The 23,307-nt window shown below is 46.0% G+C and overlaps 1 protein-coding gene across 2 annotated transcripts in view; it reads right to left on the bottom strand.

The window, feature by feature from the left end:
• The window catches only part of Col22a1 (collagen type XXII alpha 1 chain), a 264,966-nt gene that overhangs the window by 151,315 nt on the left and 90,344 nt on the right, over window positions 1–23,307 (bottom strand). For both annotated transcript variants that reach the window (XM_013156221.3, XM_023566502.2), the window contains exons 13-18: window positions 13,054–13,107; window positions 11,978–12,031; window positions 10,932–10,985; window positions 10,061–10,105; window positions 3,150–3,203; window positions 737–781 (exon numbers count right to left, since the gene is read on the bottom strand). In XM_013156221.3, the coding sequence (XP_013011675.1) occupies window positions 737–781; window positions 3,150–3,203; window positions 10,061–10,105; window positions 10,932–10,985; window positions 11,978–12,031; window positions 13,054–13,107 (306 nt within the window). The remainder of the gene's footprint in view (window positions 1–736; window positions 782–3,149; window positions 3,204–10,060; window positions 10,106–10,931; window positions 10,986–11,977; window positions 12,032–13,053; window positions 13,108–23,307) is intronic.

Here is a 23,307-nt window from a genome sequence, read left to right as displayed (position 1 = left end):
GTGTCTGATGGTACATCTAGGAACTGGAAAGGGGTCAGCCTTTTTTTTTTTCACACAATGCTGTATGTAATTCCTCATCCTTCCTGCATCAACCCAAACCCAATATCTACTTTGCCTACTTCTCTCCTTCACCCTGAATTATTGCGAAGGTGATAGCTTGCACATGTCTTCATAAACATGTCACCATCTGCAAAGAACATGCTGTCATTTGGCCTGACACACAGAGTCTCTAACAGCACATTTTGTTAAGTCTCATTGGAAGGTGTGCTAACACAGATGAGCCATATGATAGGACACAAGCTGGGCTTTGCTGACTGAAGGCCTAGTTCACTCTCAGGACTCACAGTTGATAAAAATTAGTCATGAAATATAGAAGAGAGAGAAGGAGAAGAGGAAAAGGAGAAAAAATAGTTCCTAAAATTATCTTTTGTGTTCATTCAGTCTTTCTCAGTCCAAAAATCCATTTGAAATAGCAAAACATTTTAATGTATCTTGATATTATATGGTAGGGTCATTTTTAAAAAAAAATCATTAATATTCCTAAAGGAAGGAAAAATAATTCAAATACAAGAGCCAAAACTGTGTTGTAGGCTTAGTCCTGACGTCCACCTCACCCTACTCTGTGTCCATCTCTGTTCCCAGGGATGGGAACCATTCCCTCCTCTTGTCCCACCCAGTCGTGGTTAGTTCAGGTGACAGCTTACTCTCTCCAGCCCAGAGTCCAGGGCTAGCTTACCTTCTCTCCCTGGGGTCCTGCCACACCAGGAAGGCCAGGTCTTCCCTGGAGAAAGGAAAGCAAAGCTGGGTTATGACAGGCTCTAGGGCTACCCACATAGTGAGAGGAGGAGGAGAGACTTGGGGTCACTGCAGCTCTGAATCAGAGCTTGGTCTTCCCAGGAGCCAGGTCTCCTTATACTAGACTTTCTGCCCTGTCCTTATTGGTACCTAATACCTAATTCTGCATCTCCATGTTTCCTCGTTTGAAACTGCATTGGCACTGCTGTGTGGGCACTAAATTCTAAGAAAGTGGAGCTGAGGGGGCATTTTCTTAGGGAATGGGGAGATCCCAGAGAAAATCCAGACAAGAGCAGAGGAAGTAATTGCCCGGATCTTCTCTGGGCATAGAGTGCACAGAGAGGGAATTCGAATGGAGTCCCATGCAAATTCTCAGGAGTCTGAGGACTGGTTGGGTCTCCAGACTCAAAAAAGAAAGGGCTGCTTGGGCCTACGTCAGGACTCACCATGGCACAAGGAAACAGGCACAGAGAGCTGAGTAGGGGGTGATAAACACACAGTCCTTCTCTCCAGTGTACTCACATAATGTCCTCTTTCAAGAGGGCCTGAGCTTGTAAATCCACAGAAGGGGAAGAGGGACATCTGGGGCCTCACTGAGGCATCCTCAGAACAGGCCCCACTGGGGGACCTGGAGGGCAGCTGGACAAACAGAGGTCTCCCTGGGCAGAGCGAATTTTGGAAAAATGCATCCCACTGCACAGAGACACTCTCGAGGTTGCACACAGAAGCACCTATGGAAGAGCAAGTCTCTGACTGGAGCCACTGGCCCCACAGCAGGACCCCAGGGTGAGCCCTCCGCACCCTCAGATGTTCCTCTACTACCAGCACACATGAACTCTGTGCTGGTCTGCCTGCCCTGTCCTCAGAAGGAAGGAAGGACCTCTCTCTCTCTGTCTCTCTCTCTCTTTGGGTCACTACCAAGAGCCAGGTCTGGCCAGAGGAAGCCTGCCTATTGTTTTTTCCAGCATACCTATTTTTAAGCAACTGAATAAATTATTAGCAATTCAAGCTGTCAATTACTAAATTGCCATTTGAGTCACATTCTTGGCAAATACGTAGAAAATAGCTTCACATTTATGACACAGTATTGAGGAAAGGGAAGAGAGATATAAAAACATACAGTTCCAGCTTGCTAAGTGACAATAGATAGCATTGTATTGTACCTAGATAGTATTTCTTGATAACAGAAATAACTATAAATTTAATCTATATTACTATACTAGACTAAATTGACACTTTAACTACAATTATAGATTAAATGTAATTAACTTGTGTATTTTATATTTATATGAAAATATTGACTCACTTATTATGTTAAATTTGCCATATGACAAGCATTTTCCTAATAGTTTTCAGCATGGTTTTATGTTTTATTTAATTTTTATTTCTTAACAATTTAAATATTTAAATTACTTTTAGGGTAGATTATGTGAATATCTGTACAAATTTAAATGTATTAAAGTTGCCTTTCCGCCATACCAGCCTGTCATGTAACATCCTCTTTCAGAGGAGCTAAGACAATAGTTTTCTTTTTATCCCCTTAGAGCCTCAGTCTCCAGCCTTTTTGGCAAGAAAGACTGGTTTCGTGGAAGACAGCATCTCTACAGAGGGTATGGTGGTGGATAGAGAGATGGTTTGGGGAAGATTCAAAGGAGCACCTGATCTACAGCACGAAGTTCACAGCAGGTCTACACTGCTATGAGAATCCAAGGCAGATGTGGATATGAGGCAGAGCTTAGGCAGTGATGCTAGCAATGGGGAGTAGCTGCAAATATTGATTAAGCTTTGCTTGCTCCCCCTGGCCCAGTTCACCTCCTGTTAAGTAGCTCAGTTGTTATCAGGCTATGAACTGGAACCCGCTTGTGCTCCAGAGGTGACCCCTGTCTGTGTAAGTCACAGACACATTTCCCCACTTAGCAGTACAACCCACAGATGGTCCCCATCAGCACACTGATGAATTTGCAAAGCTCCATCTCATACTCACGCATGATTGCACCTGAGGTATCCACTGAGTTCTCAATTGCAAAGAACTTGGGTTCTTTGTAACCTTTTGCTCTCTGGACAAGCTTGCAAGGACTGCCCTGTGCATACACCACTCGGGACTCTAGCACACCAACTACGGTCTTTACTGGTGACAGCTAGTCATAACTCCCTGTCAAATGGATTGCAAGCAGTGAGACCTCTTTCACCTAGGAGTTCCGCAGTCACTCTGGGCACTGGCCTGGTCACCAACCCTGTTGCCCTCACCTGAGCAGAAAGAGAGTTGAAGGTCCAAGGGCTTAGGGTCCCATGTCAAGGTCCACCCATTCCTGTCCTCAACAAAACCTAGCTCATCAGCCCTAGAACCAACTTACCTGCTCTCCTGTCTCCCCAGGCTTCCCAGGGAATCCATCCAGGCCTCGCTCCCCCTGATAAAGAAAGAACAAGAGTGTGAATAAATAAATAATGGATAGAGATGGCCAGGTAGCAGCCAACTGGCCACTGCCATGGAAGCAAAGTGGTCACTGTTATGGAAATAAAGGGCAAGCAAAAGCCCTGAGCTTCAGCCCATGCTCAGCTCCAGTCTCCATCCTGTGTGCACCAGCCCTGAACTGATGTGCATTCAGCGTCAAGGGATAGAGGACAGATGCCTGTCTCTGTCTTAACTTCCAAATTCAGGGATGGCCGCGCAGGCCTTCTGAGCTGCAAGCTTTCCTCATCATGAGGGTCTTCATGAGGGTCAAAGTAACAAGTAGAGTCTGTACACAGTTAGAAGACTGCAGACACATCTCATGTATCACACATTCAACTTATAAATATACATGAATATCTGCTATGTCCCCAGTCCCCAGAAGAGACCTAGGAACTGGCTGTTGACAAACAGCTGTCATGCTCAGAGCCATCCAACCTCTATCCACCTGCTTATGTTCATACACAGCCAGCCTTGAGTCCCTTACCACCTGGTACCTGGGAAGTCACTTCTCTCTGACTGTGCTGTTCACTCTGCTTCATCAGAACGATGATAACCTGGTACACCAAAGACACCTACAGCTAAGGAGGTAATACCTCTCAAACACCTGCCCATGGTGGGCAGTAAGTGCCAGTGCTCTCCTCCAGGCTCACAGAGGATTCCCTAAGCCAGTGCCCACAGATGCTGGAGGCTCCACTCATGGGTCAGCTCAGGCCCAGTGCTCTCATGTACATTGTCCTTCCAGGTGGCCTCAAAAACTCAAAAGATGGAGAAATGCAGATGCTCAGAAAGGCAGATGCACTGACACCAGCAACGTCCTCCCCGGTGGCTTGGCAGTTACTTTGCCTTCTTCATTGCTTGCTGTCCCCTCTGCTAGCTGTTCAGTTCCCTCCAGGGCTCAACTTCAATGTCATCTGGTTGACCTTTTCCTCTAGTTAGATGCCCTCCCTTCCTTCAGCATGCTCACGTGTTCAGCTCCCTTGATTCAATTTGCCTGCATTACCCCTTTCCTTTTCTTGCTCACAGGAGGGTATGTGGTGTGGCTGTTCTCTCACCATCATGTCCCCAGGGCCAGCCCAGAGCTCACAGTGTGGCCCCAGATGACACTTTATGACTTACATAAAGCCAATGCATGAAAACTGTTCTGAGCTCTTCCTGTATTTCCCTGGAATTTATTACCCAAACTGCTATTTCCAGCTCTCATTTCTGTTACAGTGGGTACACCTTGTTCCAAATGCTTTTCTCACATAAGCAAAGCACTGTGGCTTTCTGTCCCTTGCTGCTGTGCTGTCTCTGGGGCCTGTCTGCAGCTGCTGGTGCTGTTCCTGTGGCTCACCGCTGTGACAACAGGCCACAGGTGGACACGACGACACGTTCTCCTTCATGTGTCCGCTCCCATGTTTTCAAGGCTCAGCAGGCTTCCTGGATAAAGTGTCTGTCTATCTGTCTGTCTGTCTGTCTCTTTCTCTGTCTTAAACTGGGAGCGAAGAACACTGCTTCCTTGCCCAGTGAACACAAGGGACAGGGGAGGAGCAGCACAGCTTAACTTCCCAAGCAGTGGCCCCAGTGGGTCTCAGCCAACTTCTAAGACTCCTCCCAAATCCACTCATTTGAACTTGGGAGCAGGGGGCTTCCAGCCCGTCTCTCAGCACTGCAGTTTATGGTTTCTTCCCATCTTGCATCAGTGTAAATGTAATCCTATGTTTCTGTCTTTCCAAAATTATTTCATATATCCAAATAACTGGTGTACATATTTCTACTTTCAGGTGCTAGCATGCACTATTTCTTTTAAAGGTCCTTCCATCACAGGAGACTTGGGAGAACTGAGAGAAGAGCTGCCTGAATTCTCTCTGCTAAGTGACTGCAAACCTGCTCTGGCTTCTTCTGTGTGGCTGGAAGGCTTGCATACAGATGAGGAAAACGAGGCCTAAGGACAAGAAACCACTTAACCCCAGCTGAGCATGTGAAGCTAGCATGACAGCTAGGGGCTTCTGATCCTTCACTCTCATGCTGCCCCCACTCTCTGCAGGCTGGAGTAGGACTGGGCAGCATGCCAGGATTTCCCTTAGTTCCTGGGCTGGGTGAGTTGGTCTCGGTCTCAGAGTCCATGGGGCCTCACCTCCATGCAGGTGAGACTCACAGCTGCAGGAGTGCGCTGTGTGCAGCGCCACCCAGAATAAATAATGGGACAGGATGAAAGCATGGGCCCCTGGCTTCCAGGCCACAACTCTCTGCATGTCACCCAGAGCCTAGCACCTCTTCTGGGCTTAGAGAGAAGGTAACTGTGATGACCAGGTATCACTTTACATCATCCACCTCAAAGCAGAGGGCTTAGTCTGTGCCCAAGGCCTTGTTCCTTAGCACCTCACATTTGCACATAGAGATGAGTGGATCTGGAGCCCAGAGACCTCCCAGCTGCAGCAAGGACAGCAGCAGGGGTTAGAGAGGACCTGGATGGGCACAGGGACAGCAGTGAAGGCCACCGGTCAGTATCTGGGATCCTGGAGGGCTGCCAATGGGTCTCCATCAGAGGGGCCACAGGGGTGAAGAGGATGGGATGGGGGAGAGGAGAGAGGGCAGACAGCAGAAGGAGGGAGACAGAGAGTCAGAGACCAGGAAACGTGGTAGAAGGGCATGGGGGAGGGAAGAGCCTCACCTCATGGCAGACAGGAAGCAGGGAGGGCGAAAGAGCACGTGCTGGTCGCTTCTTCCTCCTCCTTCCGGTTTAATTCGGCCAGGGCCCAGCCCACTGGAAGGTCCTGCCCAGTTCAGGACTAGTCTCCCTTTGGTTTGCTGTCCCACCTGCCAATCATCTCCGGAAACTCCCTCACCAATACACTCAAGCATGTGACTTATGGATTTATAGGCACTGATTCAACCCAGTCAAGTTGCCAACCAAAGCTAAAATCAATCCTCAAAAGGAAGCGGCGGCACTCCTCTCCTAGTGCTACCTATGAAGCACAAGCAGCAGTCCCAGTCCCCCACCCCACCCAGTCACCGGCAAACCCACCTGCTGCAGTTCCACATCTCTGACAGCAGAGGGTGCAGTGGCCCTGCTCAAGGTGGAACACGGGAAGCCCTGGACTGCCCACTGCAATTTCTCCCGGAGACTTTACCTGGGAGGGGGCCATGCACTACTTTCCTATCCTACCTCTCCACTCATCGTGGAAACCTGAGTCACGCGAGAGGAATATCTGGGGTGACTTCTCCAGAAGTCAGTACCAGCCTTCCTTTATTCCTTCCTCCAGGAAGACAACCTACCTGTCCTTTTCCCTCTTGTTCCTCCTGACCCACTGGCCCCCCACCCTGTGCTCTGCCTCCCCAACAGATCCTCATCTTCTGGCTGCTTCCAGTGCTTCCCGTGCCCTATTTCCCTTGTCCTTGTAGAATGGAGCCCAACTCGCCGCTGGCCTGCATTGCACAACTGTCTGTGTCCCATGTCTTCCTCGGGGCCACCACTGAAGTCAGATGCTGCTGTCACTGAGCACATAGTTGCCTGGCCTGCAATCTGCATGGCCTGCTGTGAGTGTCTGCACCAAAAGTGGCCATTTTTGCTGACCTCTGCCTACCACCTAAAAACACCACAGACGGCAGCTCTCTCCAGTTCCAATTCCACAGCCTTTGACATGGCCTTTGCTCTCTTAGGTGCATCCTTCCAATCATCCTGAGCCTGGCAGCACATAGCCCATTTGGGCTCCAGTGACCCTGGACCACCAGGACCTTCTCACACATGCAGAGCCTGATTCACCTTGCTGTCTGCAGAGATGCCTTCTAAGACCCCAAAAGAAAGTGCTGTCTCCTATGTAACAGAGAAGATCTTGCACAGGGCTTTTGGGATGGTCTCAGTAATGGATGGGTGGCTTCTCTTGGCTTAGACAGGGCTGGCCTGGTGATGCCAGGCAGCTGGATGGGCCTGTCTCAGGGAAGACAGAAACTTCTTTCTTGCTGATGTAAGAAATGAGAGAGGTTCCTGAGAAAAGTAATGATGTCAAAAACCCATTAAATACAAGAACTGGAAAGGAGTGGGAAGTACCATGGAACAGTCTCCTGGAAGGATTGATGAGAAATACAGGTGCAAACAACAGACCCACTTGTCTCCAGGTCACACAGTACAAAGCAAAGAGGACAGAAGCCACATGCAAAGCTGAGCTAGGGGGTCACCTGTCTCATACTCGCAGCCTCCCCTGTCTGTGTCTGTCTCTCCTCTCACCTACACTGATAACATCCTGCCCAGCACCTTGCTAATCTTTCTAAAGGAATCCACACTGAACCACTGTGCACTCAACGATACACTTGAGCTCTGCATTTAGAAAATTTAAGACACAAAACTGAATCACTTTGCAAAGGTCACACTGTAAGGACCAGCTCTGGGTCCACTCAGAAGTTCCAGAATTATTGTTCAGAGAAACAGAAGGCCACCTGAGAAGGGCAGTGGGACTCAAGCTGGACTTTCTCCCTGGGACCTCAACTGGACATGGCCCTCCATTTCCTCTGCTTCCCCCAAAAGTTGGCTTCTGCAGAAGGAAGGGTGGTGTCTCAGAGAGACAGGTCCTTGGCGGGGTGACTGGATCACTGTGCACTTCTGCCTTGGTGTGCCTCAGTGGAGCAGCCCAGACTGGGAGTTTCTGGTACTTGCTTTCCTTACAGTGGGCCACAGTGCATTGAGAAACATATGGCCTCAGTTTTGCCATCTGCACAGTAAGGAGTGAACTCCAGCTTTATCATCCTTTCCAGGTCTAGGATTTTTATAGGAATCCAGCATCTTTGATTGGTTTGAACACCAGCCCCCAGAAGCTGGCTGGAGAAGCTGCCTCCTTCGACTGGCCTGCAACTGGCTGAGCAGGTGCCAGGACAAGCCCGAATCCAGAGGCCTGTTCCACACCCCAGACCAAGGGCCACACCTACACTCCTTGCTGTGCTCTCCAGTGAAAGCAAGTATATGAAGGCCCTCATCTGTGCCTTCAGCTGAGACACTGCAGAGCTCCCCATATGCTCTGAACGTCCCTGAGCCTCAGTGTGTTCCTCCTGCTTCTATGGCCCAGCCTGATGCCAGAACAGTCCCTGACCTTGCTTGCTTCTGCCCATCAGATCCTCACTCTCCTGAGTCCAGTGCTGTCCTACAGCCTGTCCTTCACTGTGCCCAAATTCAAAGTTACTCCAAACGTCACTTTCAAGTCCCCACAATTGGAGAAGGAGAAGGGCCACACAAGGAAGTCTAACTGATGAGCCAGTCTATGGAAACACAGTAAAAGTCTTGAGACTGAAACAAAACACTACACGTTTGAGCTCAGCCTGGGCAGCTTAGGGATACTCTGTGTTAAAGTAAAATATAAGAATAGATTGAGGAATGCATACCAGTGTGAAAGTCCTGGCACCACATACTCAAAAAAAGAAGCCTCGAAATACACAAGAGATACAAATGTTCATTCACACCATGGTGGTAAAATTTTTACTTCACTGCAGTGATACAAGTAATCAAGGATATGAGCTTTCAGGCAAAAAAAATCATGTCCTCTGACCAATAGTTTCACTTCTGAGAAAGTAACCAAAGGACATGATCATCAATTGAAAATAAAGAGATAAACAAAGCTATAGGTTTAGAAACACCCACCAAAACATTCTTTGTAATAGTGGAAACCTGAGATTAATGCTAAATGATCATTACCAAGGGGAGGAGCACACAAATTGTGATTTATTCACCAGTGAAACATTGCACAACCATTGCAAATAAGTCCAAACAACTATATAGCAGCCAGGAGAAAGCACTGGATACAGGAACAACAAACAGCAGAAGTGAGCACCAGTGTGAGGCTGTGTAAAGAGAAACTGGGTCTGTAAGGATGAACCCTGAAGAATGTGCCAAAGTGTTGGTTGTAACCATACTAAGATGGTGAAATCAGACCATTTTTCATTATGTTCCAAATATACTGAAATAAAAACAAACTACTTACTAATGAAACAATCCTTGTAAAACTAGAGAACTATGTGCAGTGGGAGGAGAGAACAGGGTGAGCCCAGAGCAGGTGTCAGGTGTGGCCGAGGCAGAAATGAAGCGCAGGTCTCTAACACTTCATTGACTCGTGTCTCAAGGAACTGGCCAAGTAGGATGGGAGTGCTAAGAACTCAGTGCCAAGTTTGGGTCTGAGAAGGAGGGAAGGTGGGAATTGCTGTCCTTGGTCCTCACTCCGCTGAAGCTGGAACGGCCCAAGGTATCAGCATGTGGATGAATCTGCTCTGAGAATTCTTCACTGTCACCTGGTGCATGTGGTAAAGGAATAGCCATTGTGAGCCCTGCTGGGATGCGCTGGCCACTGTGGCAATGCACATGGAAGACCCTGAGTGCAAACCTGATGAGTGAGGCTCCACTGCGGTCAGCAGTACCGCAGTGGGCACCATGACTCTGCCTATTCAATGAGACCCAAACTAATGTGGAGCAGAGATGTGACATTAACTTGCTGAGTGAGATGTGAGCTGGGTCAGCAATTAGGACCTTCAGTGACTGAGTCCAAGGCTCCGTGGACCCCTCAGTGGTCAGGAAGCCCTGACCTTGACCTCTGCCTCACAGGAGGCAAGGATGGAAAGGCCCACAGGTACCAAGTACACCATCTTGAGGCAAGACATGTGTTTTGAATGAAGAATTTACATACTGTCAATATTGCAGTGCTCCCACAGGCATGTGCACACATGCATATGCACACACACACACACACACACACACACACACATTACACAGTCATGTAGAGAGTGGACAGTCCCTGGCAGCCTTTCCCTCTTTTTCATGAAAAGCGCTAATTGGTTCATGAAAACTATAAATACCTTTTCTCCTTGAATTCCCCTTTCGCCTCGTTCTCCTTGGAGTCCCTGGAGGAAGAAACAGCAGTGACCCACCATGGCTCAGCTTCTCTGCCTTTACAGAGGCCTCTCTAACCTCTGAAGTCCTGGAGTGGTGGGACCAGCCCAGGGCACCAGGATGGTAGTAATAAAGCACTGTTCCACTGTGTGGTCTAACACAAGGACCTGCACTCTTCCCTTAGGAGGTGAGCACTAGGGCTGCTCCCTGGCCGTTCACTAAATCCTCACAGCTGCTGACTGAGACACATTTGAACTCAACTAAGGGAAGATTCTTGGCTTTGGGATCAGATGAGTCCCTAGCCTACCTGGAGCCTGTGAAGTCCATCATGATTATGGATCCTAGGAAGGGATCCCAACACTGACCTGAAGAGTCTGGGACTCCTGACACATGTCCTCCACCTTCTCCAGGGCCACTCTATCCACCTTTCTCTAGAGCGGCACCTAGACTCCATGCCATGTGTGGTCCCTCCTTCTCCTCTTCTTTCTAAAGGGGGACTTGCAGAAGGGACCACTGAACATCTTACAGAAAGCATGCTACACATGACAGAGACTGCTATATCTATCTGCTGATCCTAGGAATAAACTTACACCCCTGATCTTCAGAAAATAATAGAATCAAAGCCACGAGATGCTGTCCTGAAGGACAGAAGGCCTGCGGGGCCACCCGGGTCAGTGGGCCAACTTCACATTTACGCCACTTTAACCCTATCTAAATAATTTGTGCCTCTACACAAATCAGAGTTGTTCTCTTTTTCAATATTTTTTCCCAAATTTTCTTCTTCATTATTAACATTTGTAGTACACCTATCTTTCCTAGACAGGTGACTTTACTTACTGGTGCCCCAACATGTCCAGGAGGCCCTGGGAGTCCAGGCGGTCCTTGGGGCCCCTGCAGAAGAGCATTCACACAGAAAAGATCAGGGATGGAAGGAGAAGACAAGAGCCACTCGATCAGTGATGTGCGGGAGAAGGGAAGCTAGGGCTGCCACGCTCCCTGCCCAGGTCTCCCTAGTAGACATACGTGCAGTCTCAGCCTCCTTGTCCACAAGAGCTCATGCTTTCTGCTGCCTGACTGAGCCACAGCCACTCTCTGATCTGCTGCAGTTCAAGGAACTGCTAAAGGTGTGCCTCCCAGCTATCACAAACCCACAGGCAGCAGTGCGCATTCCCACCTATCCCCTTCACTGGGCCTGGACATGCTCACAGCTTCTTAAAGGCTGAGACTGATTCTGCTGGCTCATCATTTACACACTGCCACACTGTCAGTTCTGCTGGAATAAGTCCTGGCAGTGTGCTCAATGGAAGTCTGAAGAGCCCAGGGCTCCTCTGCTATCCAGACCATGTACTGCTATGCTAACACCTAAAAATAGAAATCCTAAAGTAAAACCATTCACCTCCTCAGTCAGGGATAACCCGGTTTTTGTAATTTATCCTTCGGCAATAAAAATACAGTATATAAAGAGAAACATACATGCATATATGTACCCATGCATGCTTTGTTAATTTTAATGGAAAATGAGATAAATTTGAAAGAAATTTCAGGGTTATAAGCTGGCAAAATATTACATAAATTACAATGGCACTGGTATGAATACTATGTACTGATTAAGTAGAGTAGATGGGGTCTTTCTACTGGTCTGGAAAGGTGTCTCAAACCTCTTGATAGACAGCTATAAGAATAAATTATCAAGTATATGATAGATTTCCTGCAAGGCTTCAGGAGGAATTATATACTTGTATACTCACTCATACACAGATATATATGTGTGGGAAGAGGCAGAAAGAAAACATGAGAACATCTTGTCTATAACTAAAACTGTTTTTTTTACCAGATCCATCCCCTGGGAACATTAGTAGGATGCAGCTCACAGAGAAACTTACCCGCATGCCCACCTCTCCAGGCAGCCCTGGCTCCCCTGGCTCTCCCGGCTCTCCCTGCAAACAAGAATCAACACATGGTCATTGCCAGCAGGACATGGATCCAGGCACACCAGAGCAGCCCAAAGCTTCCTCAGGATCAGCCCCTGGAGCTCAGAATTTGTTGCAGAGAGGAAATAACCATCAGTGTGAGGAATTCAGGCTCCCCTTGGAAACTCTTTCTATAAACAAAGGGGTTGATCTTCAGAGCACAAAATGTTAACTCTCCTCTCCCTCATTCCCATTGTTAAGAGGTCAACAAAATTATATCTGAGCAGAAAACAGATGACCTGGAGTCCCAGGAATGGTCTTCATCATGGAGAGGGTCTGTGGCCACATGGAGGGAGCCGCAAGAGGGTCCAGAATTCATCAATCTCATTTCTTTCCTAGTTTCCAGGACTTCAAGTACCCTACCCAAGCTGCTACAAGTTACAGAGTTATGTGTGCACATGGCTCCATTTCCACTCTGGGACTTGATCATACTTGAATGAAAAACAGCAAAGGAACAGAGGTGGAGAACCCACAACCAATCTATGTTTGAGCTCTGGTAGAAAAATATCCTTTTCCTTAGGAGCACACTGACCTACTCTCTGAGATCCCCTTTGCTAGGTTTCTGGACATATGTCAGCCCCAAAGCAGAAGAGATGGGAGTATGAACTGAGTCTGAATAAGAAGAGGAAGGTGGCTGGCCAGATGGGCTATGGGGCACTGCTTGGGTCATTGGGCACTCACCTAGTTGTGGACTGGGGAACTGGGTGATCCCATCCCTCACCAAAGCCAGTTCCATGTGAACCTTTAGGTTAACTAAACCCTGTGTAGAGCTACTTATCGATTAAGCAGCAGCTTGCAAGGATACAAAGGTAATGCCCGGGTGCTATCAGTGGCTGCCAGTAAGCTCCAGTAACCTGGGAACATCTGGTACAAAGGAGCCTCAGCTGAGGCCTAGTGCTGGCAATGTCCACTCTAGAACACAGGATTCTGGCAAGAAGGTATTTGCCTAGTGTTTCCATGCGGGCTGGGGCAAAGGGGCCAGAACTTACTCTCATGCCTTTACTGCCATCTCTTCCAGGAGGACCAGGAAGGCCCTGGGACCCCTAGGAGAAGATAAAAAAGAACAGCAATTGGTAAAGGACACAGACAGTGCTAAAACTTGGAATGTGGCTACCATGGAGAAAGTGCCAGGCAGATAGAGGAAGTTGTGGCCAAAATTTACCATTCAAAGAGTGATCATAAGTATGCAACAAGGACATCTTAGGGAGGAGGTAAGAAATGCAGATTCCCAGGCACCTTACCAAGCTAACTGCATCAGCATCCACACTTTAATGAAGTCTCAGGTTACCTGGGCACCTGACGAAATGGGTGAGAAGATCGACTCAGATACTGTCCCCTAGTTGTGGGTCTATCCTTTCCTCACTCGTGGCTGGGTTCACAGGTGTAAAGTATAAGGTTGGGCTTCAGTGAGTCTTTGGTGCCTAATTGGTGAGTATTGATGCCTAATTGCCAGCAGCACCATCCAGTTGTAACAACCAAAAATGTCACCATACACTGCCAAATGTCTCCTGGGACGCACTCACGCCTGACTGAAAACCACAGGGCTAGAAAAGGTATTCAATTTTTTTTTTTTTTTTGACTTGGGACAAACTTCACTCTAACAAATCACATGCAGATGCACGTGACTAGCACAAACAGAGAGCAGCTGTTGGGGGTTGGGCACCTGAACTGGGGATCCCCCGCATCATTTTCACAACACACAGCAATGTCTGCATACTCTCTGGCCCACTAGCCACCTAGCTGTCCTTTAAATCAAGTGCTGGGATCTCAACTCTGCATGCAGACACAATAGGACACAGAGTAGGATATTCTCACAGCCACCGGGAACTCTGTGTGGCAGAGTGGGACAAGAAAAGCTTGGACATGGAATCATAGCTGCTTCACCTTTAACTTCACCCAGTTCTGCTCTCCTGGGAAGCGAAGGCTCCTTTAACTGTCTTAAGGGATGGAGAAACTCTGCACGGGGCCAGGACACTGGTGGTCAGGTACAGGGTGGGCTCAGCCCCTACAGATTCCACTGGTTCCAAGGTCCACCTGCCATTTCACATTGCTAAACCTGGGGCTGAACTTAAGATTTTTTAAAAAGCGGACATCACAAAAGAACAAAGCCTTCACCCGTGATGGCCAAGGTTAAAAAAAAAAAAAAAAAAAAAAAAAAAAAAAACCTCAGCATTAGGTCTATTGAGTGAATTACTGCAGCCACACATTGGTCGCCATCTTAGGATGGCCAGCCTGCTTTCTGTTCCAACAGAAGGGAAGTCCTGGAGCTAAAAGCATGGCAGAGTGCCTGGAGAGTTTCCTGCTCCAGGAGTAAAAGTCAGCATGCTGCTGTTCCATGGCATCTGATAGAGGCAGTCAGCAGGGAGACCAAAAACAATGCCAGAGAAACTCTGGAGAGATCTGAAACCTTGGCTTCGCCTTGCAGTTTTCACTCTTCCAGCCTCACTGGCCCTTTCCAATTAGTGACCAAAGGTTATCTGTGTGAATCCCGCTCATCATAAGACAGGAGCTCTAGAGATGAGGAGGAAAGAATGCAGGACCGGTGCCCGCCTGGGCACAGCGTCCAAGAGCACTTTGAGGGATTCATTTCATTGTAGAATCCTATGAGCTTGTAAGGGAAGGTAGTGAAAGATTTCTGTGAATCAAGGAAATTAATTAAATTTAGTCTCTGGGATGTTTAAGCACTAGAAACAAGATGGGCAGCAGAGTATGGTAGAAAGACAAAGGTCTCTAGAGCGAGATAATTGCAGTCTCAAATTTCCTCCCCATCACTGGATGACTTTGCTGGGCTACTGCAATGTCCTGCATCTTAGTCTGTCTGCAGAGAGGGATTATACACCAAGCCACAGGACATGAACAATTTAGCAACTGTTTTAAATAACTACTTCAATAGAATGAGGTGCATTCACTTTGACAAGGGGGCAGTCATCTTTGCTGTGTATCCTAAGAGCCTAACTAGAGGACTCCTTAGAGGTATTTCCTGAGTCACAAAGCATAGTGTCTCTTTTCAAATTTTGTTTTATATGGTTAACATAACCAAGCCAGCAGTACAAATAAGCACACCTGAGAGATTATCATCTTAAAATCATCATGTGATCCTGGCATTTCGTTAGATTGGTCACTGCCTTTACATATCCTCAAAAGAGTCATCCTGGCCTAGATACTTCAAGTGTCAGGGTCCTCTAATCTCAACACCACAGCACACCATCATGGACTAACCCTGGGACACATCCTCCAGTTTCCCAGATGGATTCCCTGTCAGCTGCCTTCAGTGGCTTTGAGAAGAGCAATTCTCAGCTGCAGACCACCCACTCTTTTCCCACTAAAAGAACCTTACAAACCTCTCTGAGTCCGGTTCCATGAACTGCAAGGCAGAGTGTAGTGTTATTTTCAGATGAAAAATGAATGTGGACATATTTTGACACTAGAAAATGTTATTAAAATGCCAGCAGTTTGTATTCTGCCAAGAACTAAAAAAATAAAATAAAATAATTTTTAAAAAATTTCCACAAGGAAAGTCAGTAAAAAGAGTGGTGAAGAGACTAGAGATTGCCCTGAGGTCAATAAGATTAGGCATGAGAAGATCTTCCGAGGGAATACACATACTTAAGTATCCATGATAAAATGAGATGAGGCAAAGGAAGGAAAAAAGTCATAAAAAGAATAAAGGAAGCCAAATGAATGAAATAAAAAGAAAGAAGGAGATGTATGTGTTCCTGGATCCTCTGGGGCAGTTGTCTCAGCAGGGTGATGTATGGCTATCATACCATGAATATTTATGTCTCCCCAAGTTGTCTGGAGTAACCCAATACACAGTGCTATGTCTTAAGAGTCAGAGCTTTTAGGAAGCAAACTTAGTACTGTTATGAGAGAGCTTATGGGAACTTGTTTTCCTTCTGCCATGTCAAAAAGTTGCCATTTATGAAGCAGAAAACCAAGACCAGATACCAACTCTGCTTGATCTTTATCTTCACCTTCTCAGTCTCAGGAGTTGTAAGCAGTAAATTTTTGTTGTTTACAAATTACATAATCTAAGGAATTTTGTTCTAGCAACAGTAATGGAATAAGACACTTCCCCTCTCATGTTTCAGCTCCATACACATAAAGAGGAGGAGAGACAGAAAGCACCTCTGGCCAAAGAGGCTAGAAATGCTGGGCTCAGAGGGTCACTCTAAGCAAGAAGAAGGTCCTGTCATTTTGAATAGACTTTCTAAGCTTTCATATTTCAGATAAAGGAAGGAAATCCATATTCAGGCTGTAAATAAGAGGCCAACAAACAATGTACATAAAACCCACTGCAGAAGAAACCACGGCTCCAAGAAGAGGTGCCTTCCCAGTGTGACTCAAAATTAGGCTTCATTTCAAGTTAGGCTTTGACTTCTCTACCACTGCTGCCTCCCCTCCCTCACATACAAACACACTGTCTCCATGACCCCATATCTGGAGCACATGGGAGGGAAACATCTGGAAGGAAAGTACCACACACACACACACATACACTAGGAGATTCAGGGTCATACTGTTACATCACTGGGCAAGATACAAAAGGACAGATACTCCTTTTGTACCATGTGATTATTTCTACAGTGACTTATTTCTAAATGTTGACAAGGATGTTGCTAAATTTCTAGAGATGTGTTCATCTTATTCTTCATCTATTTGGTACAGGCACAGCAGGTGTTTTAGAGTTACTCTGATCAGTGAGGGTCAAAATGTGGTCACTGGCCAGCACTGTCTGCACCACTGGGAGTATTTTTATAGAAACCACTGCAGACCTATTGATTCTCACTGGCAGGATGATCTCTAGGCTGGCTCAAGTCCAAATACTTTTCAGTACAGAAACATAAAAGCTGGGGATCTGGTAAACATGAGTTCAAATCCTGCCTCTGCTATGCAAATAAGTCAGTGGTTCCAGATCCCTTTACAAATCACCTGAAAAATGAGGACAATACAGTAAGTTTCTGGCTCACAAATGAATCCCATTCTGGGAGAATGTTCATTAGTCTTTGTTTATAAGCCTAACAAAATGAATCCTATACAGCTTTGATATATATATATATATATATATATATATATATATATATACACATGCACACACGCACACGCACATACACACACACACACAATGTATATTGCCTTGTGCTTCCTAGAAGTCCCCTCCATGTCACCACTGCTTTTCCTCTTCCTTTTAGGACATCCTGGGCTCTGATTGAGCACTGTACCACTATACATTATCACACTGTACAATAAGCACATAACAGCACAACTGGGACAATGTCCAGTGACACATGAGCGACTTCTACAACTCTTTCACATCTATGAATATTTGTAATATGAGGTGCATTTATATCTGTGAAAGTTTGCAACTCAACTGTTAGTATATTAGAGACTTACTGTATCTGCCTCAAAAGTTAAACTTAATAACATATACATGAATACAGGCAATTGGCAAATGCTTGTAAATGCTAGGTACTGTTATTATTCTTAGATGATCTATGAATTATTTTAGATGATCTGGGAAGGAAAGGACTTTTGCACCTTCCCAGTTGGACCATGCTCTCCACGAACACTCTCTGAACTTCCTGAAGCCCTTGGGAGTTGCAAAAATCGTCCTTGGGTGGGGATTGTGGGCCAGCCTTGAGTCTGCTGGCATTTTACATGTGCTGGGAGCCTCAAGGAATAAAAATTTACCAATACAAGAACATAGGAGATATCACTTAGTGTATAAAAATCGAGCACCATTATGGTGGTATGATTAATGCATTTAAAATCTATGAGCAATTATAAATAAACTTGTTTTCATTAACTCATTTTCAGAAACCCTCTGAGGTGAGTACTAATGTATTTGCCAATTCACAGACATGAAAATCCAGGTTATAGAGGTTACTGATTCACTGTCACAGCGCTGCTAATTACCTAAGACAAGTTCTGAGTTTAGAATCCACACTTTTCACTCCTTTGGTTCTCTTAGTCTAGACATCTGGCATTGAAACTTACCATAAATGTGGTTAGTATCCTGTACTTATTTAATGATCTTTTAATTGGTGCATATACTTATCAAGAAACTGCGTATCAGACAAAGTTGGAGAGAGAAGCACATTCTTCCTACTTCCAGTCCTGCAGATATCTGTTGTGAGATCCGGTCACTCAAAACTTCTCCAAGGTGTCTTTCAGAACCATGGACAGGGCACTGCCCGCCTCTCTTTACTAATATTTAGTTCCCTGGGCCTACATGGCACATTCAAAACTAAACTAACTCCCTGCTAAATCCTTTACTTACCATTATAAAAAGAAGACATTCAACCAAAGTTACTCAACTTGATAACTATGAATAACGCACATAAGTGCATAGACTAAAGGTAGGAGATGGGGGTGCCTATTAAGCCAGTCACGAGTAAAGATGAAGGACCCAGAGCTAGAGGCAAATGGTATGAGTCTGTCCTAGGAGTTTCTCACATGTAAACACACACATTTAATTACATGTTGTGGCTCAGAGGGTCTACAATGTAGGCTTTTCAGAAGATAACTTGCTTCCTATAAGGAACATAGATTTTGAAAGTAAAAAATTATCCAAGACAAGCATTACTTTCAGAGGAGCAGCCAATGCAGTGGTGAAGAGTGGAAGATCTTTCCTCCACTGTCTGTGTCTCATGTCAGGTACGCCCAGCCTGAACCACAGTCCCTCCACAGCTGAATCAACATGGACATGGCCAGCCTCCTCCAAGAGGCTAAGGGGGCTGACATTCGGAAACTGAGTAGCTGCTGCATATTAGGAACTCAAACAAGGGCTGATGGCATAGCTCATTCTACTGCAAGACATCTTCTTTTCAGAAAAAGGTGCCAGACTCTTCCAGATAAATCACCAGCACAGGACAGTGCTGCCTGTTGTCACTGTTAAAAGTTCACCCAAAGCTTTCAGAGGGAAGCAGGAATTTAAGTGTGCCCTTTGTTCTTTGCAATGGCATGTGTTTTGCCTATTCCAGAAACCACATGTCTTGATACGTTTCGGTTGCTGTAATAAAATATCTTACAGGGAAATTATATAGAAATATGCTTCTCATAGTTATGAAAGCTCAAAGTCCAATATCAAGGTATACGAGATTCAGTGTCAGGAAAGAGCTGCTTCCTGGCTCACAGAGATACCTCCTCGCTGTGTCTTCTCATAATGGCAAGGATGAGGTGATCTCTCTTGAGACACTTTCCTCGCCTCTTTTCACCGGGCACTAAAGGACTCCAAATTCATAGTCTAATCACTCCCAAATCTCTCACCTTCATTCAGTCATCATGGTGAGCAGGGCTCAGCATATGAACCTTGAGGGGACACACTGAATGGATATGCATATTGTGCATAAGTAAGCTCTTCCCTGGCCCTTGCTCTGAAAGGGAAGCACTGGGAAAAGAATTCACATGTAGCAAAGCTCCTCTTTTTTTCCTCACTTACCTCTGCAGCCTGATTCTACTTTCAAGAACTCTACTTATCTCTCATTTTCACAATGGTCCTGCCTCTTCCAGACAGACACTGAGGGAGGTGCCTGGCTCAAGTGAAAAAGGGCCCACTCTTAAAATGTGGATGACACAAGATGCGTCCATCCTGTTGGAATCAGAGCAATGTCATTATGAAGGCAGAACTGTCATTGCAGAATCCTCTCTAATGAGAAGTAGGGCTGGGTGGAAGCATTACTACTACCAGTTATTGGTTCCATCCCTGTTAGACTTACGGTGCTCGGAATGACTTTGTTCTGATGCTATCCATCCACATCTCTTCTCCTCCTCCTTTACTCCCATGAGCATACATTACTATCAACATGCTTCAGAGTATGTGGCTCATTCTTTCTCCCTCTTCAGTTCCTTAACGAGGTGCCTGTCCCCCAATAGGTGCTTGCTAGTATTTTGACCAAGCAAGAGTGTATTGTAAACAACTTTGTCCTTTCTGCATCTTTGTGAATGGAAGCAAATCTAGCCAATGTGCATATGATTTTCAAGGCTCAGTGCTCGTTTCTATGAGATAGGAGTAATGATCCCATATTCCACCACACACACACAATCACTGGGAGAAATAAAGAGGACAATGTCCACAGAACCACCTGGCTTGGTGCTTGACACCGCAAGGACCACTGATCAGAAGTATCACTAGGATTGAAACAGGTACTGGGGGATGCTGTATGCTTGAGAAGGAAAGCTGGGTGCCAGAGAGATAGAAACAACCTAAGGGTCCCCTGAGTGAAATGTACCCAGAACTGGAAAGAAATAACCACTGAGGAAGGCTGTTCCCAAAGGCTTTCCCATCCTATGACTTCACAACACACAGTTGGCTTCCCAGGGTCCTAGCATTCTCTTCTGATACATTACTGCAGCCCAAGAAGATGCTGCCCCATGTATTTGGAACAGCCATGGACATTCATCCCAATCAGAGATTGCTTTGCTCCTGGCTGAAACTAAGTCACAGAACAGCACCTTCCCTGTTCCTCAATACTGTTCAAGCTATTCACAGAACACAGATGTGGATCCCCAAACCAGATCTAAAATGCCTTGGGAGCTTGGTGCAACCAAAAGTCATTGATGAGCAGAACTTGAGGAGTAACAACAGGGTCTACAAAACCTCAGTCAGAAGTGAGGGAAACTCTCAATAGTTGCAGGTGAAGCCAGGATTATTCACAAGTTCCTGGTGGATCATTATGTGTGACAGACTTTCTGCCAAGACTCCCAGCTACCATCAATCAGTCCCCTACTTTTCTCTGCTCCAAGCTCCTTAAATTTCTTTAAAACCAGTAATGGTACAAGTATTGGCAGAGGGATGCAGGGGAAACACAATTCAAGCCCAGCCTGAGAAACTTAGCAACTTAGAAAGATCGTATCTCAAAATAAAAAGTAAAAATGAATTGAAGACATAACTTAGTGCAAAGTCCCAAGTTCAAATTCCAGAACTACACACACACACACTTCCTTCATTATCCACCAATCAAGAACACAAATCTGACTATACTCCTGTGTCCACATTGGTTAGCATTCAATAAAGTTCATGCAAAACTGGACACCACAGTATCTATGCTTATAGGCAGTAAGCCTTTGTTCAGTATCAATGTAAGGCTATGGTCCTGGCAAGAATGAAAGGAAACCATAAGAGACAATAAATTTATGTTTTTGTGACCCAAAACTCTATCTGCAGAAAAGTTGAGCCAATAAATTAGCTGAGTTCCTTGACCTGCAGACTTACATTTTCCTGACCCACCACACTGTGAGATCTGAGCAGACAATCTCAGACATCTCTTTTGTTTACTTCCATCTAAGTTCCATCACATGTGTAAGAGAAGACTTTCAGGTGGCTGTTGTTATTGTTCTCCCCCCTTACCCAAAAGCTGGGCACTGAGTTGCTGACCCAATGTGGGTTTAGGGGGCACTTTACCATTCATAAAGTCTCTGGACCCCTGAACATGAGGCCCAGGGATGGACCTGGTGGCACTGATGGGATGTGATAGAGAGGCAGTGTTGGGGATCTGGAAGAGCTGGGAAACTAAGTTCCCCCGTATTTTTTCAGCCCTGTGACTTTGGGCTACTCAATTACTTTCTCTGAGTTTGGGCATCACAATATTGCTTGGCACCCCAGTACCTGATACTGAGGAGGACCTAGATGTTTTGCTAGTGCCAGTGCAGTGCCATGGTCTGTGCTCATGAAATCTAAGCATGCCAGCAACAATGGGAGTACTTACTGAACACTGCCAGGGGGATGCAAAGTGGCCCAGTCACAGGAGAAAACAGTACAGAGGTCCACAAAATAAATAAAAATAGAACAATCATCTGACCTAGCCTTTCTATTTCTAGATGTTGATGCAAAAGCTCGAAATCAGGATCCCTCACTTGTTTACTGTAACTTCAATCCTGATTGTCAAAATACAGAAACCACCTAAGTGTCACCAAGAAATGAATGGAGGGAGAAAATAAGACATATGGCCATGCCGTATACCCCTTTAAAATCACAGAAATCCCACCATTTGCAACAAAATGGCTGAATGCCAGGGACATTACACTAAGTATTCTGGAAGACACATATTACATGATTGCATTATATGAAGCCCATAATAGGTCAAACTCCTGGAAACAAAGGGAATAACAGTGTCCCAGGAGCTATGGAAGGAGAAGCAGGAAATCACTAATCAACAGGAGCAAAATTTCAGCGGAGGAGGATAAGTTCTAGAGAGACGCTGAGGAGCCTCACACTGAAGTCAACACTAGATACTGCCCCAAGCCTTTGTTAGGAGGGGGACACGCAGCGTGTTCTTACCACAATAAAGGAAAACTAAGAAAATACACATTTAAACAAGAAATGGCTGTAGCACTTGAGCATATGGATACCAGGTGCTTTACCTCTAAATTGTTCAGAAGTCATAGTGTATGGTTGCTTTCAGTCCACTTTTAGACACCAGGAGGCTCCAAAACAGTCCCAGAGACAGGACAAGGGTGGGTGGGTGGAGCACTGTGCTACCCTGTGCAGCTGTGCCATGGTGGGCTGTGCTCTCCCGCACGCACACCACTGGACATTCTGGGAGCAGGTTCACTGGTGCTGTCCCTGTGCTTCCACTGGGGAGGGGAGGGCCACGCAGAGGGATCAGTGAGGACAAGGAAGTGTAAACAAGGAAAGTACCCTCCCCTCACAATTTTGTCACCTGTGGACTTACACAGTGGGTGAGGATCTGTCTCCACCATTAATGTTAAATTGCTTTCTCTCTCTTTGTCCCGGGCACTCTCCCTTTCTCCTCTCCCTGTATCTCTCTTTTCTTTCTTTCTTACTCTTTCACACACACACACACACACACACACACACACACACACACACACCTCTAGGGACAAACTCTGTATGCCTATTGTGATGTTTTAAAGTGACAAATTATTGTCTGTATGTCCTAGGTCATTAACTGATCTAATTTTTTAAAGGTTTTGGCACCACTGGGTGCGGTGGCACTGTGCAATTGTGTGATACATTATGTATTCCACTGCTTTCCCCTGTACAGCGTTATTTCTCATTTTACTTATAAATTATTCATATTTATGTCTGTTTCTAAGCTCACTTACAAAATTGACATGGATATGTATTTGTGCCTGTCCAGAGCTGTTTCCTTCCAAAGTAAACTCAGGCTTGGAAGAATTACATAAAGAATTCCTTCCAGGGGGAGGACAGCTGTCCTCTGTGCAGTTTCATGCAGCACATGACACACACAGGGGCAGGGCAGGGCAGTGCTGCAGCCTGA

Source organism: Cavia porcellus, unplaced genomic scaffold, assembly GCF_034190915.1.
Source record: "Cavia porcellus strain 051 isolate PalLab524CR breed Dunkin Hartley unplaced genomic scaffold, mCavPor4.1 scaffold_19, whole genome shotgun sequence".
Classification (NCBI taxonomy): domain Eukaryota; kingdom Metazoa; phylum Chordata; class Mammalia; order Rodentia; family Caviidae; genus Cavia; species Cavia porcellus.
The sequence above is the reverse complement of the archived record's forward strand: the minus strand, read 5'-3'. Positions and strand labels throughout refer to the sequence as shown.